Below are 20,282 nucleotides of genomic sequence, written 5' to 3'. Positions count from 1 at the left end.
TAAACGCTTGCCGGAAATTCAGCCCTACGTCTGCTACTTGTGCCTGCACCCGAATGAATGGGATACGCTCAGGTGCAGGCACATGTAGCCGATATACGCAAGAAAACGGGAGACTTTGCATTCTCAGTAGTTCTTGTAAACATTTATGTGAGATGCTGCATTTTTATACTTGAACCACTGAAAGAACCAAGATTTTTTTTCACATTGAAGCTAACTATGTGACAAAGAGCTCCAACTTGAACTCTAAGCTCACACCTGAGAGCTACTTTGTATTCCTACGCAGCCAAGTCTATTGGCTATGGGCTGACTTTGATATATGTTTGGCTTTTTCTTAATTACAGGAGCAGAATACACGAGAGAGACTCAGATCTTATCAGATTCATTATTTAAGACCCACTTTACCAGAATGCTCAGTTACGCAGCAATGCGCGTTTGGGTTTCCACTGAGGATCGAATGGGCACTGACTCAATTTGTAAGGTATAAAAGTGGTTGATTTATTATTGAATAGTGTGTTTACAGGCACAATTTGGATTAACCGGTACAGTTTGTTGATTTGAAACAGAGTTTAAGAAACAGAGATATAAAAAGCCAGTGGCTAACGACTGCCAACAACTTCCCAAAGAGAGCACTGAAAGAGAATATATACAGTAGTGTTGGTGGCGTATATGTACTTCAGGGGAAAGGGACAATTTATCCTCTCAGAAGCATGTGCTTTCATAACACTGCATTCAAACATGGAAGCCAAAATAGTACCTTTATATTTTACAAATGGAAGCTGGGCAAAAAGACAAATTAACATGCAGCCATCTTTTCCCTTCGCCTCAGTGGTTAAAAGTAGAAGTCTTTGTTTTAATTATCTAGAGGGGTAAGTCAAAGGGGCAGTATAGAGCATGTTTCACTTTTAGCCTAATGAGTAGCATGAATGACTTTTTGCCTATCATTTTAAATAAAAACTATGTATGGCTTGCATTTTTTTTTGCACAAAACAGGGCATAATCTGAAATTGAAAGTAAGATCATTTTCTACTTCCCAGTTTATACAGAAACATTCAAAACAACAACTGCAGCTGGAGGAAGGGTGGGGGTTGTTTATACAGAGGGCTTCTCACTGTGCTGCTGAGTTATTTTGATGTTATTTAAAATAATAGTCCAGGACAAGCCCTATTCATTGCTTATGTTGAGAACAAGAGGGTTTATTGCCCTTTTAAATCACCTATCTGACCCTAACTTCATAATAATCCAGTGCTTTTTTCCTATACCCATTAGAGTTTAACTGCAAATAAGGCATCACCACACTTTTTTTTTCTAATAACTTACTGGGGCAAAATTGCACCTGGGCAATAACCCATAGCAGCCAACCAGTGATAAGTTTTATTTTTTTATAGCCAGATGCAGGCAGAACAATGGAAGCAAACATCTGATTGGTTGGCATTTGTCACTTGCCACATGCAAATTTGTGCAAATGACCCCAACTCTCTCTCAGGAAGCACCAAATTTGTCACCAGCAGCTGTGTCCCATCCACTTTAATGACAAATGAGAAGAAAGTAGGCCACATCAGTGCAGTTTTTCTACAGATGTTATTCTGAATATTATACACACTTACATAGGTGGGCTATTTTGGAAGAGATATAAATGTACCTAATGGACATTACAGTCATTATGATAGTGGCTGTGTGGCTCCAAAATAAAAACGTTAACATTTAGTTCAATAAAAGAAATTATAAAACATTCTCAGGCAGCTTTTACAGGATAGCAACATAAAATCAGCAGCAATATTACACTTATGTACATGGTTAAAAAATGATAGGCTAATAACAGTATTTATTTAGCGGTTCTTGTTCTTAAGCGCCTTTTCATGATGAGGTGATCACTCTCCTTCTCATTTGTGTCCATAACGATCTGAAAGAGAGAGCATTAGTGAGTTTTTCTAGCAGATAAATATCATCTCTGACTAATGCTAGCAGACATATAATTTCAGTGAGCCAGTGTATTTATATTTACCCATCCTTATTCATTTAGAGAAAGCTGCAGAACAGAGCGCTATCTGAGAGATACACGTTCATGGAGCATTTAGTTGATACAGGCAATCATATCCACTGTCAAAACTCCCATTTTCTTTCCTGCAGTTTTCCCCATTAGATAATTAATTTCTTTGTTAGATTTGTTAACCCCTTATGTGCAAGAAATTACAGTGCTTTCTACATTTCCACCATTTCATTTTAAATGACGCTGCATGTTGTGTGGGGATGTGGATTAATGGCGCCCAAAGGGTTATTCAGTATTTGCTGGCAATGCACACAGATTGTAACTGACATCCAAGAGGTCCAATAAAGCACCATTTATTGTTGACGTGTATTTAATATTTGGCTAGTGGCACCATTTTCCCATTGGCAGCATTCAGAATATTTTCCTATGAACTGGGAGGTTTATGTATTCAGTAGAAGCCTAATTTTACAGAAGACTGTCAAAACAGCATAAATTCTGGAAACGTAAAATCTAAGAAAGAAAAAATGCTTGTATGTGACTATGAAAAAGGGGTCTTTAAGTCCAGGAAGACATACATTTGAGGAAAATTAGGGGTTCAACATACATACATATATATATTTTTTATACATATACACATCCTTGAGAAAGGTCCTGTTGAGGACCGAAATGTCGGATTCTTTTAAAACAATATGTCTTAAATAAACTTATGACAAATTTTAAGGGTGTGCCGGCCACTAAGCTTTGGAGTGCAGACACTATAAGGACTTCAAGACCAGAATACTAGTAATACAAACACTTCTATATGTAAATCAGTGTTTGTATTACTAGTATTCTGGTCTTGAAAAAGGTTTTAGTAAATTTTCCCAGTAAGCACCTGCCTATGTGGGATTTTGTGTGAGTATGCCAAGTGGGTAGCACCTGGGTCATTTGATTGAGGATTCGTGGGAGTGCTGAAATCTTTTGGAACTTTATATATATATATATATATATATATATATATATATATATATATATATATATATATATATATATAAATAAATAGATATGATGAAATAATGCACTATTGCCTTGTAAAACATGTATTTTCATGACCCTATAAAATTATAAAATCAATTGGCTGCAGGTGGAAGGTTTTTACATAATCCAGAAAATCCCAGGTCCCAAGCATTCTGGATTACAGAAAAAGTAATGCGCTAATACTATTATGGATAGTACCTTAACCTATACCCATACAGGTTACAATGTAATGTTACAATGTGTTGAGGGCAAATCTTGGATAAAGCAACTTGAAACAATTTCTCTAAAATACCTTAAAATAAAAACAAATTTTAACAAGCACATATCTGGCTATTACCTTGTCCCCCCCAAGCATCTACCAAACTGCCAAATAAGACATTCCATATCCTCTTCAGAAATCATATGACTCCCTATCCCATATATCATATGTGCTCGCCATTTTATAACCCTAATTGCTACCCTTTTTTCTTTAGGGTACAACAGGAAGCATGATAATTTAGCTTGCCCTACTCCACATTCACAAAGCAAATGCTTGAGAGGAGTAGTGGAATGGCTACCTCCTAATCTGGGAGGGAGTTATGGGTAAAACTCATGATTATTAGCAGCATTTGAAATTCATTTTCAGCACTTTTTTTCTTTTGCTTGTCTCCATTAGTAAGAAATTAGTGACATAGCTTGTATATAAGTGCAAGTCACTAGTTTGCCAGATGAAATGCACTGTAAAGGTCAAAGCCATTTTTTCTCGTAAGTGGTAAGTGACATTTATATAATATGCCTTTAGTATTCTACTTATTGCAGCTTCTGTATTGCCACATTAGCTCTCTTGTACTGTATGAACATTCTTTAGCTCAGTACTTTATGCCTATTGGGGGAAAATATACCTCCTTTTTGACACAAGCTCATTCAGCTTGGTTTAGGTAGAAAAGGTGCATAAACACCATCTAAACTTCCAGATGTGAAATAACCTGCCTGTAGGGTTCTTTAAGTGTAGAAGGAAGCCAGAGTACCTGGAGGAACCCCACTCAAGCACATATATTTGCTAATGTATCTATAAACAAGAAGCGATGTGTCCAAATGCATGTTGAACTGTGTAACACCAAGTAAAAATATAATTTGTACTCACAGAATTGGCAGGGATGTCCAGTGGCACAGAGATGTCAGTAGTGTATAATTTTCTTCTATTTTTCTTGGGCTTATTATCATTCTCGGCTTTACAGATTCCAACATCCAGAGCTTTAGGGGCAGCAATTGTTTCAAGTAGTTTCTTTGCTATTTATTAAAAAAAAAAAAAAAGGACAGTTTTACATTTTCACAACATAAAGGGGAAAAAGTGCCTTCAGTAAAAAAAAAAAAAAAAAAAAAAGAAACAGCACAACACAGATCGGACAGTACCTTTTGTCTGGAAAATGGAAGGTGAGCTTTGCAAGAAATCGCCAAGCTTTTGCAGGGTTCCATCTTTTTTCCTTGCAGAAGTTGTACTCACTGTACTTGAAACAGACGGCTGCTTTTTCAGCGTACTTCTCTGAACTCTCTACAAATACATCAAATAAAATTAATTAACCAGAAAATTATCTGTTTTAACATAAAATGCTAATGAGGTTATGTAATACAACGTTCTATGTTTGCCCAGGAGCAGTAACCCATAGCAACCAATCGGCAGGTAGCATTTACTTGTCACCTGTTTAAAACCATACATCATATTGGTTGCTATGGGTTACTGCTCCTGGGCACACTTAATGCCTTTTATTACATATGGGGGTAGGATACCACAATCACAAACAAGGTAGCTTAAAAATTGATGCACCATTTAATGTGATATGAATAATGAACTCTGCCAGGACTGCACATCCCCCATACTGGGGAATATGTAGGGGATATATACACAAAGTTGCAGGGGAGATCAGTATGTGATTCTGTGATATCAGCACACTCACAGCAAATCAGTAGTCCAATGAGAGCAGGAGCATCATGAACAGCTTAAAATGTTCTGTATAAAGAACTGACACAAACCTTTGTTTCACTCTTGTTAGTGGCAACGGTGGACTGTGAGGACGGAGTTTTTACACCTGCCCTTGATATGGTGTTTTTCTTATTTTCACTCTTTACAGCTTCCTACAGAACAGAAAAACAAAACACAGATGTATCTGAAAAACAGAAACAGGAGTAGTTCACACAGCTGTTTTGTAACTTTAGCTCCAAGAAAGCAGCCATGCTTCCAAGGTGCTGGAAGTTGTAACTACCCAGCAGCTAGAACCGTGCTTTTCAATAAGGCTTCACATATGTCTCATCCAAGTACCCAGGACTCTGCTGTAAAATCCCTACAAGAAAATATATTCATAAATATTACTGTCATCTAAGGGTGAAGATACATGAAGCTACTAAGTAGCAGCTACTTGTCGTGGCCACTAAAGTAGACAATGTTGATCATTTACCGATTGTCTCTACGTGTGTTTTAGAAGAGGCAGTTCTCAGTATTGTCAATGGCAGGTTATTTTCTGGTGTTTAGTAGCCGTGAAAAAGTAGCCACTACTAGTAGCTCCATGTGACTTCACCCTTAGTCTTCCCACAAAAAAAATGTTATAACCATAACAAAGTGGGTGCAATATGGTACAGTAAAAATACAAACATAGATCTTTGGCACTCTCAGGGCAGTAGGAAAGGAGAAGAGACCTTTAAAATAGGCTTTATGAAGAAGTAGCAGCAGTTGCTAAGTATGAAGGATTAAGAATTCTCAAGGGACTCAGCAACAAATCTGGAAATTTCAAGCAAATTGAGTCAGTTTATATTCTCAGTACCACAGTGCTCTTGATGTCAACATACTTACCCTTCACGGCACTGGGTGGTTTATACAATGCAGAGAGAAACAAGTAAGTGAAACATTTTCTATATAAAAAGCACACAGTAAACAAACTGGTGCACTTTAGATCTTGTAGAACTATGGTTCCCGATATCATAGCTCCAACTTGTTAACAAAGTCTCTGCCAGTTCTAGAGACTCTAATATTCAGCATGGCCATCCAAGAAGAGTGTTGTACTGTGACCATTTGGATGGTTACCTCTTTCCATAGTTTCTGTAACCTTACCAGTGAGTCCTATGTGACTGCAGAGATTAATGCTGGAATTACAAATGAATATGCAGCTGTATAAGCTCAGTATAAAGAGCTAAAGAAAGTGCTTGCCATTTAGTTCATTGGGAACAAAGCTTTAGAGCCTTGGCCTTCAATAGGGAGCTGCTACTATGAGGATCAATACATCATTACACTTGCAGCCGAGACCTTGCATCTGGCTTTGCAATGCTTTCAGGTGCAGCGCTGTGGTCTATAAAGTTTATTATTGCTCTCTTGCTATTAAACTGGCCAGAAAAATGATAATTTCAATATTTAGTATTCCTTATGGGCATATATAATATTAAATGATTTATTTGCTAATAATTTGCAATTCCCCGCCATCAGCATGGAAACCAAATCTCCCCATGTTACTGATTATAAGCGTCAGTGCACTTATTTTATACTTATATTTATGTCAGTTCTTCCCAGCTCAGTTATGCTGACCCCCTTAGTATCAGGGAAAGGCATGGTTTCATATATAGAGAGGCATGACGTTGGTAAAGCTATATATAATATATATATATAATATATATATATATTCATTTAGAATATGTAGGGTACTCCCTGCAGGTTAATGTCACAATCAACAGTTTTATTACACTCTTGGAAAAGCAGCAGTGACAGACTATCACTGTTGCAGGTCGTTTCTGATAGTACAGAAGGAGAATCAACACACACGTGGAACACCAGCAATGATTACTTTCCACAATGGGAAAAATTTGAGGCAATTCCCAGCGCTTGCATTTGACATTGCAACCTTAAGTCAAAGCTGTCCAACTGGCACCCCATGCCCACCCACCCTTGTGTGGCCCCCACCTGCCTGGCTGCTGTGACCGCTTACCTTTGAGTAAGCATGACTTAATGGCCCCCTGCATTGTTCACACCTTAGATTCAGGCTGTAAGCCCCTGGTATTGTTTACACCTTGAACCCCCTGCTTTGTTCACACCTCAGACTGTAGGCAACTGCATTGTTCACCTGCTCACACCTCAGAAAGACTGTAGAAGCAGCGCTGGCATTGTGCCACTGCATGTACTGCTGCACAAACTGTTACTCTTCCTGCCCTATGCTGCCTGTGTGTGCCATACTCTGCCTGCCCTATGCTGCCTGTGTGTGCCATACTCTGCCTGCCCTATGCTGCCTGTGTGTGAGCCATACTCTGCCTGCCCTATGCTGCCTGTGTGTGAGCCATACTCTGCCTGCCCTATGCCGCCTGTGTGTGCCATACTCTGCCTGCCCTATACTGCCTGTATCTACAGGGGAGGAGGAGGCATATGGATTAAGGGCATTTCTTAATATTACAAAATAAACTTCTTTAACATATGAGCATAGGGTAATATCCCTGCATTAGCACCAAATCTTAATGTCCGTATAGTCTTAAAAGCTCTTGTGATAAAATCAGTGTGGCTAAATGTAGCTTTGGTTTAAAATAGGGAGTGGTCAAAACTGCCTTTCATTATTGCCCCTTCACCCATGTAGGTCCTCGGGTACCACAGAAGTTGGACAGCACTGCCGTAAGGTGATAGACTGCAGTAACAAACAAGATTTGTGTTAGTGTCTCATCATCTAAGTTAATAATATGAAATGGGAAGATCACAAGGCAAAACAAATAATGATTAACTAATACAAATGGAAGGTAATAGGGCTACGGTGCAGTGAGACAATTCTCTTATGTCCCAAAATATTAAGGCAAAATTGATAATATTACTGTTCTGTGTGAGATTGGTAATATGTAGATTCATAGACTTTGGGGTGCAAGATGCAAAAAACAAAACAAAAAATGGGCACAATTCTCCATTTTTTTTTACTTTAAGTCCTACCCTGTATCTTTAAAAAAAAATAAAAAAAAAATAACAAAGGGGTTCTCTCTCCAAAAAGGAATGTGGAGGCATGTTTTTTGCACTTTGAGCCCTACTCTCTACCTCGAAAAATTGCTGAAGGTGTTTGCTTCAAAAGAGAATCCATGATTACAGCACTCTCATTGCTTTTACATAAGGGGGTGGGCATGGAGAGGGATGTAGACATCCTCCATCTAACCCCTTAATATGTGCATCATTCAGGCATGGACATTAGGGAGCACCAGTGGGCCCAGGCCACAATGGCATCCTGTACTTACTTCTTGCCCTATGGCAGACAGTATGCTTTGCACCCATCGGCATTGCACTCTGTAGAATGCAGCGAGACCCCTAAAGTAAGTGTATAATGAATGAGCACACTTGGGGGTCTCTAATATATATAATCACAAAATATATAATAATAATAAATAATATACTGTGTAAAACGAACCTCACCAAAATAACGATGTAAAACCTGTGTAAAATAGATGCCGAATTTTGCCCTCAGAATGATAGATTTTACGACGTTATTTTACTTACGTTCCAGTGGAAGAAAAAACACTTGAAAAAAAAAAAGATGCCTTTTTTACACAGCATAATAACTAGGCTTAGGAAGTGAGGTTATTAGAGAAATGTGTGTGTGCATTTCAATCTACTCTGCAACTACAGAATTGTTTCCAGCGTCTTGGTGTAAAACAGGGTAGAAAAGCTTCCATTCTGCCATGGCATATTACAAGCACATCTTTACACAGGTAATGGCGTCATTTCCTTTTCAGCAAGTTATGTAAAAAAAAATAAATGCCGGGAACCTTGAATATTTAATTACAGGACAATAGAGAAAGTGCCTCACTGGAATTCAGTACTGTATAGTGTTCTCTTCTTTTAGCTGTAACAAGGCTTGTCATTTTTTTTTTATAAACAGCATTAGCCATTTTTAAATAATTCTTTTGAACATGTCTTTCCTTTTTGCCATTCTAAAGCACCAATGTTTTTTTTCACTAATTTGTTAAAAGGCACTTGGTATAGATAACCCCCTTCCTTTCTTATTATGTAGCCTTTGAGACAAAAAGCAACTGTCACAGAAGTGACAGAATGTGCTTAAGTGAAGCTGGTTTTATTCTCTTTTAGTGCAATAAATAAAATCTGTAGCTATTTTGTGATTGAAAGTAGAGCATAGTGTATATTGAGCACAAGCCCTATTCGTTGAGCTTATGTTTAAAGGAGAACTAAAGCTTAACTAAAAACTTAGGCTAGAAATGTTGTACATTATGTTTTAGGGTTCAGTTCCAACCCAAGGAAACCACAGCCCTTTAGCTGAGAAGAATTGTTCCCTAGTAGCTACTTATCTTAATTTCTGCTAATTCTCAACACATATTCTGTGCTGCTGTCACTGAGCTTAGGGACTGGCACATAATATACAGTATACATAAACTATAAATGTCACCATATAAGGCTGATTAGTAATTTATTTAGGTTCACACTGTGAGGCAGCTCTCAAACCAGTAAGGTTAGCATCAGAACTTAATAAGCCCTTTCTGCTTAATGATTTTTGAGTAGCCCTAAGCTTTGATTCTCAGTGGCTGCCCAGAGCATCTGAGTGACACTCCTAAAATACAAGTCCTAGACCTTTATGCTGAAACTTTAGGCTGGTGCATTAAGCTCAGTATATACAATATAGCATTTACAGCCATATTCCTGTGAAGGGTTCAGTTCTCCTTTAAAAATGGCATACTGCACTTTTAAGCTTTTAAAATCTGCTTCATTACAGCTTTTGTTACAAATGTTTCACGTGAAGTGATTCATTTAATACAATCCCAGGTTTGGAATAAAATAAAATGTACATGAGACTAAGGCTGACAGCTACAAGGAATCTAGAATTCTAAAATCCCCCCAAAGTGTCCCGGTTAATTAACTTTCACTATAAAAAGTCAACTATACACAAGGGCCAGCAATCTCTTTATGAAGCCTATAACAATGCTACGGTCAGTTACAACGTTGTTTATGATCGCTATGAACTTTATCATTCCTTTGGGTGTACAAAATTAATTAACCCTGATAACGTTAATAGGCAAAAAAAAGGAAATGCTCATAACAAAACAAGTGGCAAACTACCTTAGCTAAAGAGAAACACTATATAGTTATTGATGAAAAGGATCTATAAGACGAAAGATGATTTATGAGTAACAAAATTCACCTACTCCCAGCAATAAAGTCAAATACCTGACAAATGCCCCCAGATTCCGCTTTGTCTTTACATTTAATTTTCCAGCAGCTTGAGAGCATTATATTCTTAAAGGAAATCAATTAGAGACATAATTATTTCATGTTTAACACTTGACATAGACCACCAGATAGTAAAGAATTGTTCAAAACACCCTTGTGATAATCTCTAATAATAATTATGCAATAACATAATGATGGCAGAACAATACACAACCCCTTACTTGATAAGTGTCAATTATACAGCACATTTTCCAGTAGATAAATAAACATTCAGAACGGACTGCAGAGATGTAAACACAGATCAGTCAGCAGGGCTGACACGTTCTAAATCTGCTGTCAGTTCTACAGATTTCTTTTTTAAGGCAATGTTACCTTTCGTATCTGCAGAAGGTAAATGGCAACACATAACATGCCATATTAGACAAATTGCTGTTGTCAAAACGAATCTAAAACTGTATTTTATCAAAATGTCAGTGATATACTGAACTCAATTTATGCAACAAACTGGGTTAAAGAAATAAAGTACAGAATGTACCAAAGTCAGCCTTGTATATAATAGGAGTCAGATATTTACATATATTAACATATATCTAGAACTGTTGGCATTCAAAGGCAAATCACCTGCTCCATCTCATCACTCTTCCTTTTCCTTGTAGTCCGAGTGATTTTGACTGTTCTTGGGGAACTTTCTCCATGATGTTTCACTTCCATTTTGTTTGGTCGCATTGGGCTAAAATGAATTTCCATCTCTGGTCTTGGGAACCTGCTGACCTTGCCAAATTCAGTCGATATTGCGGAAGAATCTAATACAGTGTCTGACCCACCTTGTGACTAGAAGATAAAGAAGGCATTTCAAAAAATTTCCCTATAGCTTTGTTTCATATTTTTATCCATAACACTCTTTCCAGGATTCAAGTATACCAACATTTGGTGGAAAAAAAAAATATGTGCTGCACTTTTTAAGCTGACTGGCGTCAATAATGGCATACGTGTACATATTACCCATATAATATTACCATCTGCCTAGAAGAGTAGATTTGGGCTAGGGTCGCTAGTTACATTACAAAATTGCTATAAGGCTACAGTGTAGAATTATATTTTTGACAATTTTTTTCCTACTTGGTGGCAAAGAATGGGTTTGCCACACCATGTGTATGGCGTATATTTTCGGCAAGCTGGAAAACACTTGCCAAAAAAATGCGGCATCGCACAATTTGCTCTTACCTGTGCCTGTACCCGAATGAATGGAATACGCTCGGATGCAGCCCCGTTTAGCTGATATCCGCCAAAAAACGTGAGTCATCCCCTGTCTGGCCAGTCCTACACTCACTTTCATCCAATTGATTAAGTATTCTACTGCTTCATTATACTGCTTTTACACAGGGTCTAAGTTTCACCTGCAACTTGCTTGCTTTCATGGTTAAAACTGCTAAATGTAACTTAAAAGCATACTAAATGATAGACAAAAGCAATTTCAGAAAATATGGACCCCCTGGGTTCAATACGCCACTCCATTAAGGGAATGCCAAACCCTCCTCTCCACATAATAGTGCTTGAATATTAGGGCTCTGGCACACGGGGAGATTAGTCGCCCGCGACAAATCTCCCTGTTCGCGGGCGACTAATCTCCCCGAGTTGCCATCAGTTGCCATCCCACCAGCGAAAATGTAAGTCGCTGGTGGGATGGCACACGCGGTGGCAAAACGCCAAAAATGCCTCGCGAGGCAACTTCGCCGATTTGCCGAAATCGCCAGGGCAGCGTGTGCCATCCCACCGCCGACTTACATTTTTGCCGGTGGGATGGCAATTCGGGGAGATTAGTCACCCGTGAACAGGGAGATTTGTCGCGGGCGACTAATCTCCCCGTGTGCCAGAGCCCTTAGAAGGCTGGAGACAAAAAAAAAGTAAGAGAATACAAAATGGTTTAACCTCTGGCAGATAAATAATCACCAGGGATTCCCACTAGGGAACCGGTAACAATTACAACGCAGACTGACAGACATTCACGTTATCTGGTACAAGACCGAGGAACAAACAATCTTGTTGTTTATTCTATATTACTTTTAAGTGAACCTATATACTTTATAACTATAGAAAATAATCAGTAGAGGTCTGGGAACATAAAAAAATGTCTGTCCCCAGGCACTATGATATGGAACTATGAACTCATTGCAAGACTCATGGGCTTATTTAGATCTAAATGGATATATAACATTTAGAGATGAACCTTTATTGTGATAATATTGTGATAATATTGCCTTGTATACTTTGCAATATACAACATTTTCAATAAATAATAAAACCTCCTAAATGGTTGCCTTTTTTATTGGCAACCACTGGGATTACCCGAGTAGTGCACAAAATGTCTTAATGTCCTATGTATATTCAAAATGGGCACGTATAGAACTCTTCGTTCTTGTCAGATACTTTTGATTGTATTGTGCATCATTATGAAAGAGAACATGAAAAAAAATAATGACAGTCAATCATGACGATCGGCGCTGAAGTACTGACCTGGCAGTCATCTGCAGAGGAGGAACTGTCCACAGAGATTTTTGTATTGTTGAGCTCCCGGTTAACTTGTTCAGGTTTAACAGTCTCTGTCTTTTCTTCTGTTCCCTCCTGGAGAAACAGTTTCATGTACAGTATTGACTTTCAGCTGTTAAATCTTAGCAGACATTCTTTTACAGTTTTAGTACAGGTATAGGACCTGCTATCCAGAATGCTCGGGACCTGGGATTTCTTGGATAAGGGATCTCTCCGTTATTTGGATTTCCATATCTTAAGTCTTCTAAAAATCATTTAAATATTGAATAAACCCAATAGGCTTGTTTTGCCTCCGATAAGGAGGCAAAACTAACAAACTTATATCTTAGTTGGGATCAAGCACAAGGTAGTGTTTTATTGTTAGAGAAAAAAAGGAAATCATTTTTAAAAATTAGAATTATTTGCTTATAATGGAGTCTATGGGAGATGGCCTTTCCGTAATTCTGAACTTTCTGGATAACGGGTTTCCGGATAAGGAATCCCATACCTGTATATTTCTTTTACAGTTTCTGATATATAAATAGTTTGTTAGTGTGCTTCCTTAACCTTACATTTCTTTTCCAATGACCCAACCAAGCAGTTCACAAGTACAGGTATGGGATTCATGATCCAGAAACCTATATTCCAGGGCATCTCCCATTATCAGCAAATCATTTAAAAAAAAAAAAAAAAAAAAAAAAAAAATTATTACCTTTTGCCCAGTAATAATAAAACAGTACCTTGTACGTGAACCTAAATATAATATAAAATTCTTATTTGAGGCAAAATAATAGTGTTGGGTTTATTTAATGCTTCAAAAAAAATTTAGTAGACAAAGCATGGAGAAGCAAATTACAGAAAGAACCCTTATCAGGAAAGCCAAGCAGCTGACAAATGCTGGAATCAGACAGTTAGAGCAGATAAAATCTGTCAGCAAATAACAGCACGTGGGCAGTCAGCCAAACAAAATGTTGGCTTGATAAACATACAGATAATTAGATGTTAAAAATTATATTTAAAAAATGTCATTAAAACACAGATTAGTGGATTTATTTCTTCAATAAATTCCCCTTTAAGTCACCCTTAGTCAGTGCCTGGAGAGTTTTGGTCACTGGGTAACAAGCTGAAAAGTTCAGATCATCCCAGGTTTAAAGTTTTTTGGGTTTTTTTTTTTTTTATATTAGTCAAATGTTTCCTGCACCACAGCACAGACTAGCACACAAATCTATCAGCTGCCACTCACTGCTCTATGCATGACTGCCTGCACATTTATTAGCGCCCCCTTCTTGGTCGCAGCAAGTGCTAATCACAGCCCTCTGTTAGAAGAATAGGAATAAGCATGCTATTAAACAAATGCCAAATCAAGCAAATTGACAGCAGTCACAGGGTTTCTCTGCTTAATCAGAGGGCTACACATCAATTATTAAAACAATAAAATGTCATTATGTTCTTAATAAATATATTTGCAATTCTTGTAGAGTGTGATAATAAGTGCTTCTGGCACAGTAGTATTTGGAAAATAGTTGACTTGCACGCTGATTTTGAAAGCCTAAACAAATTTGCTATAACTTTTGTATCCTTCAAGTTTGTGTTCCCCATCATTTTGGACACAAGAAAATAAAAAAAACACTAGTATAAGTCACCAAGGACTTCTATAACAATATAAAGGCACATTGATGCAGGCAGACTGCTTTTTTACAAGTCATGGTGATTCGAGGTGACCTCTAATAACATTGGGTCATATGGCACAAGTTACATCACTATGCACTGATTCTAACTTTTGTGTTACCAAACCCCAGATAACTGTTGTAGGCAGGGAAAGTGACCCTACATCCTGCTCTTAGCTTTCAAATTGGTGCACTTTGAAGCTACAATTTTTTTACTTTTTGTTATGTATCCTTCTGTTCAGATATATTTCATATTTATCTTGCAGTCACTCAAGCAAAGCCTGGTTGCTATGGTAAACTGCAACAAGATAGCACTAAAACTCCAAACTAGATAGCAGCTGAACAGAACAGGTGAAATTTCACTTAAAGAAGAAAGTTTGAGGGGTTTTTTTCTTCTTCTTCTTACCTGGTTTGCTACTGTTTTATTAGTCTTAGAGTCCTGTGAATTAGCAAGATTCTGCTGTAATTCCTTAATAGCATCTTCTCGTACAGAAAGCAGTCGCTTTAGCTCTGCCACATCTGAAGCTTCCTATAGAAAAGTACATTATGCTTATTAGTGCACTACCAGCATTCTTAATAAAATGTTATCTATTTGTACATTAAAACAAAGAGTAATGTTTATCTATGAAATGCTAGGAGAAAAAGGAAATCTATTTTGAGAAACTTCTGTGGTTCCTGTGCCTGCTGCAGTTATATTATTTCTTATGACTTCGGTCTGTCCTGGAGTAAACTGTCACAGATGTCACTTATACGTCCAGTGTAAATGGCATTGTTTTCAGGAACATATCCTCTAGATCAGGGCAATATCAGGCCAGATGTCGGTCAGGCAGGCCAGTCGTTGGTGCCCCTACACGGGCCGATAAGCAGCCGAATCGGTCTAAGGGACCAATATCGGCAGCTACAATGGCCCGTGTATGGCCACCTGAAGACCTGAATGTACTAGGTTTAATATTAACAGAAATCTGGATTTGAAGTGTTACATGCTCAGTACTGCGGAACACTGGCTACCCTCTTAGAAATCTTACCTCCTGAGTTCTTGAGGTACTACTTTTTTTAAGGTTTTCAATTTCTTTATCTTTTTCCATGTTGCTGGAAAGCAGACTTTTTAGCTGAATTTCCAGTGCCGAAAGAAGCTGGTCTCGTTCTTCCCTCCACTTCTGTAAGGTATTATCTTTTTCTGTCAACTGCAATGTTAGGTGTTCCTAACAAGAACAAAAAGTGTTAATAATTGAACCAAGTTGTAATTTCTGTAAGATAGTTACCGTATTGTGGTTGGAGACTTGCTTAAATAGACACTACGTAGTAATAGGGACATACTATGCATTGTCTCTGACTTGCCAGTTCTTAAATATAATATTTGGTTCATCAGGTATATTTAGGCCAGATAAGGTCTTACCTAAAATATAAAAGCTGGCCATACCCTGACCATAATAAAATTCACATGCCCATAATGAGGAAAAGCAGTATTTATAATGTACCCAGGTATAGAAACTCACATTGATATATGATATAAGTATAAGTTGACTTGTTATGGGCTGGCATCCAAAGTGCAGACACATATAAAACATGTTTGTCTGTAGGAGCTAAAAGTAATATAAAAGAAATAGCTACCATCTCTGCTTGGTGTTTGTTATAGCGTTCTCGCTCCTCAGCGAATTTTCTCATCTCTTTATTCCTGTGGGTCTCGGATTCTTTAGCCTGAGCAAGAAGATTCATTTTCTCCTCTAGCCATTTCTTTCTCTCAGTGTTGTTCTTTTCTTCACGTTCCTTTTAAATAAATGGGAATGATGATAAACTAGACATTAGATTGCACAGATACATGTAATATACTATTTCATCTGGGATTAACATACACATGCATGCTTAAGATAAATCGGAATTTCTAACACTATTAAAACACCCACTTGCATAAAGTTAAATCCTGCTAACATTAACAATGGAAGTGTTCAGGCTAAACAGTCACACAAATAAAATGACGCTAGAGAAATACTGAGGTAACATATACAATTTTTATATCTTAGATGAAAACGATGGCACTCACGTTCATTGTGCTCTACTGATACTGAATATGCACATATCTGACTTTTCACACTGGCAAAAGGTCAAGGACAGTAATTACCTGGGAGGTGGCCTCCCCGTGGCACACTTTGAACTATTGGCCCCAGGCAATCACCTAGAAAGGCCCTATGACAATCTGCCACTGACAGGACTGTACATTTGGTAATCCCATCAGTCTTTAATAGAAGTAAATGAAAGCAGTTTCCACTGTACTAATCAGGCAGTGGTACAGAGGCTGTAGGGACTGCAGTTGGATCATTTTAGGATTGCAGTCCCATCTCTAAGAGTTGCAGCCTCCATTCAAAGCAAATGCATGGAATTAGTCCTCTAATAGTACACTTATGTATGTATGTGTAACAGCTAACTTTAGACAAGCTGCAAGTTGTCCCACCCATTTAGGTCAACTCCATAATTAGAAAGTTATTATAAGCAATTTATCGAAATATTATAAGGCCAATTAATATCCATAATCAACAATCTCATATTATCTATGAATTCACTATTAAAACATTTTAAAAATTATTTCTCCCCAACTGACATTTAACCCACTGTAAAATTTGTAGTTTTCTTTCACATAATGACACTCTTCTGGGTAGCAACAGAACGTATCAATTTTGGCAATAAAAATAATAAAAGATGTATAAAGAGAAAAAAACACTAGCTCCTGTTTAGTAGAGTCTGCTTAATTGCCCAATAGGACTGACAATTAAATTAAATTACTTTAACATGTTCCATTTGCTGCAGACTTGTAAACACACCAAGGAAAGATTATATATATATATATATATATATATATATATATATATATATATATATATATATATATATATATATATATATATATATATATGCACGGGATATCATATAAATATCAAAATAAAACAGCCAGCACCAAGGGTCTTTGTGTTTCAAAAAATCTCTTGTGTACTATAATTGCATGTACAACCGACGTTTCGGTCCCTTTTGGGACCTTTTTCAAGGTGCACCTTCTAAGAAAGCAGAGCATATTTATTACAAATAAACCTATTCACCCTCCTCTACCTTGTAGATATAAATATTGGAATTTTATCCATGCATGTACCTTTAACTGATCCTTTAACTTAGATAATTCACCCTCATTTCTTTCTGCATTATTCGTTTCGCAATCAGGTTTGACTTGTCCTTTATAGAGATTATTCTCAAGCTCCTTATATTTTTGTTTCCATTCCTCCAATTCTGTAGATAAAACAAATGTCACTATTAGACTAAAAGTGTAGTAAAAAAACATCCCTGAACAATATTTCCATATAACTTATTGTGCACGGCTACAAGGCCAGTTGCTAAATCCATCTATTCAGTACACTTCTATGCACGTGTGTTGAGCAGCAGGCAAAAGAGAGACAAAGCACACACCTTGAGATAATTTTTCTGCTTCTACTTCTTTGGCCTCAAGTACTTGATCTTGTTCTACTTGAGTCTGTTCTTGCTCAATAAGTGTCTCTTTCATGTCTTCAATTATCTTCTCTTTTTCTTGAGCCTCTAAAAACAGAAGTACAGGACAAGAGTGTCAATGCATCAGGTCTCTCACAATACTCTTTAGGCTTAAGAACACAGCAATTATGAGGCTAAAACAACTCAAGTCTATCAAATGCAGCCTTTGAGTCACTACTATACACACTTTAGTTGGATTACACAATTTTTAAATCTGACATATTCACTTTAGATAGTTATGAACTTTAGAAAGTATGAGAACACATTGTTATTATAAGCTTTTTTTAAAAAAAAGGCAGGGATTGTAAAAATCACACAATTTTAAAAGCTTAACTATTTGTTTAGCAGCTTCCTAGTAAAACATTTAAATATGGTTGCTAGCATTACAGATGTTAGTAGTGCTTTTAACAGCATCTGAAACATAAGTATATAAGAGCTATAAATAACCTGTAAACTAAATCTGCGAATAAGGATTTCCAGTGATGTCATCATTCTGTTTTCTGGATTCAATGTTTGAGAGATGTAGAACAAAAAAGAAAATACACTGAATGGTCAAAACTAATTTACCATTGAGCTGACAAATTAACTTCAAAGAGAAAATGTGTTTAAAGCAAATAAACAAATTACCTTGACAAGCTTTCTGATACAACTGCATTACATCACCGTTTTTCTCATTATCAGCAGACTCCTAACAAAAAAAGAATTTTCAATTAGTATTATTTGTATTTATGTATATCTCTATACAGAGCTACTGCATCTGTACAGTGTAACGCTGTAGGTTTTATATCATACTATAATAGTACAAGGGGAACAAACCCCTGCTTCATCTAAATAAAGCATTTTCATGAAAAATATACTTTTTAAGTAGTATGTGCCACTGGGTAATTCTCAATAGAAAACTGACATTTTAAGAACTAAGGGCCTCCTTTAGTTCGCAAAGCACACAAACAAACAAAGGGCACACATACATGTTAGCTCACATGAGCCAAAGAATGGACAAAATACTGTCTTTTACTTTCACTCATCTTCCTTTTACAGTCAGAGTTGCATTATTTCCTGTCAGGTGATCTCTGAGAGAGTTAAATAGAAAGAATCTTCGGCACACCACTTACATACACACCACTACATAGGGTGCTTTAATTCCTCGGCTGCTACCAAGCCATTCCATATAACCGAAGAAGGGGATATCCCCCAAAAGCTTGTGCCACTTTTTTCTGCAATAAATGCGTTAAAGGAATTGCCGGTATATTGGTGTGCTTCTACCCTTCGTAAAGATCTCTGAGGGAGCACACAGACCATCACAAAATGGTGGCTCAATGGAAAAGATGCAAAAAGGTAATATTTACAGATATATTTATTCCAGTTTGGCAAGATTCTTTAATAGGCCACTTTATATGAACTGTTAGTAAAGTATTCAATCTGGGGGTATAGTTTTCCTTTAAAAGCACAGTAACAACAAAAAATAATTGTTTTCAAGCTGCAGTCTAGCCATGGGGGCAGCCATTTGAGGCATAGGTTATATAGATAACAGATACAGTCTGTAAAATAACATTGCATTCTGTCACAGAGCTTATCTGCTTCGCAACCTGTGCCTTTTCTCCTTTTTCAGCTTGAATGGCTGCCTCCATGGCTACACAGCAGCTTGCTTATATAAGCTACAAGTAGCATTTCTAAAGCAAACAGATCAGTCTTACCAGTGCAGGGCAACAATACATTATTTTTCAATTACTTTAAAATGCTTTTATTTTTTGGTGTTACTGTTCCTTTAAACTCATATGTATTGAAAACACCAATAAAATAAAGCCGAGAATTGTATTTAGTCCTTTGAAATGGGGTAGAAAAGGAATACTTAGCAAGAGAGTAAGCAGTACAGGTTTGTGTCACTGGGGCTTATTTATCACCACTGGGCACACTTGCAACTGGGCAGTTACCCATGGCAACTATTCAAATATTTGCTTTCATTAGACTTAAGGTAGCCATACACGCACCGATAATATCGTACGAAACTTCGTTTCGTTCGATATTTGGTGCATGCATGGTATGTCGGCGAGTCGACCGATATCGCAGGAAGCAGCTGATATCGGACCAGTTTGAAAATTTTGATCGGGCGCCATAGAAGGCGCTTGACCGAAATCTCCCTTCAGCGCTGAATCGGCAGAAGGAGGTAGAAATCCTATTGTTTCTACCTCCTTACCTGCCGATTCAGCCCTGAATGGTGTGTGGCGGATCTGACGATGTTTCGTGTGACCGATGGTCGCACGGAACAGCGTCAGATCGCCACGTGTATGGCCAGCTTAAGGCATACACTGTGTTTTCCCTGCTGGGCAATCTGATCTCATCCCCCAGGGGGGGGGATCTCTGTGCGAAAATGTATAGTTTAAAGTTTGACTGGTGG

General features: G+C 37.5%; 1 protein-coding gene across 4 annotated transcripts in view; it reads right to left on the bottom strand.

Moving 5' to 3' along the window:
- Positions 1-474: 474 nt before the first annotated feature.
- kif20b (kinesin family member 20B) overlaps positions 475-20,282 on the bottom strand; it is a 59,954-nt gene continuing 40,146 nt past the window's right edge. For 2 of the 4 annotated variants that reach the window (XM_012966774.3, XM_012966777.3), the window contains exons 23-35: positions 18,515-18,575; positions 17,810-17,935; positions 17,499-17,632; positions 15,971-16,126; positions 15,385-15,561; positions 14,766-14,888; positions 12,681-12,788; positions 10,788-10,997; positions 10,164-10,232; positions 5,015-5,116; positions 4,397-4,535; positions 4,128-4,273; positions 475-1,900 (exon numbers count right to left, since the gene is read on the bottom strand). In XM_012966774.3, the coding sequence (XP_012822228.2) occupies positions 1,823-1,900; positions 4,128-4,273; positions 4,397-4,535; positions 5,015-5,116; positions 10,164-10,232; positions 10,788-10,997; positions 12,681-12,788; positions 14,766-14,888; positions 15,385-15,561; positions 15,971-16,126; positions 17,499-17,632; positions 17,810-17,935; positions 18,515-18,575 (1,629 nt within the window). In that variant the 3' untranslated portion in view covers positions 475-1,822. The remainder of the gene's footprint in view (positions 1,901-4,127; positions 4,274-4,396; positions 4,536-5,014; positions 5,117-10,163; positions 10,233-10,787; positions 10,998-12,680; positions 12,789-14,765; positions 14,889-15,384; positions 15,562-15,970; positions 16,127-17,498; positions 17,633-17,809; positions 17,936-18,514; positions 18,576-20,282) is intronic. The other 2 variants (XM_012966778.3, XM_004915883.4) reach the window with 2 other exon arrangements.

Source organism: Xenopus tropicalis, chromosome 7 (genome assembly GCF_000004195.4).
Source record: "Xenopus tropicalis strain Nigerian chromosome 7, UCB_Xtro_10.0, whole genome shotgun sequence".
Taxonomy (NCBI): domain Eukaryota; kingdom Metazoa; phylum Chordata; class Amphibia; order Anura; family Pipidae; genus Xenopus; species Xenopus tropicalis.
The sequence above is the reverse complement of the archived record's forward strand: the minus strand, read 5'-3'. Positions and strand labels throughout refer to the sequence as shown.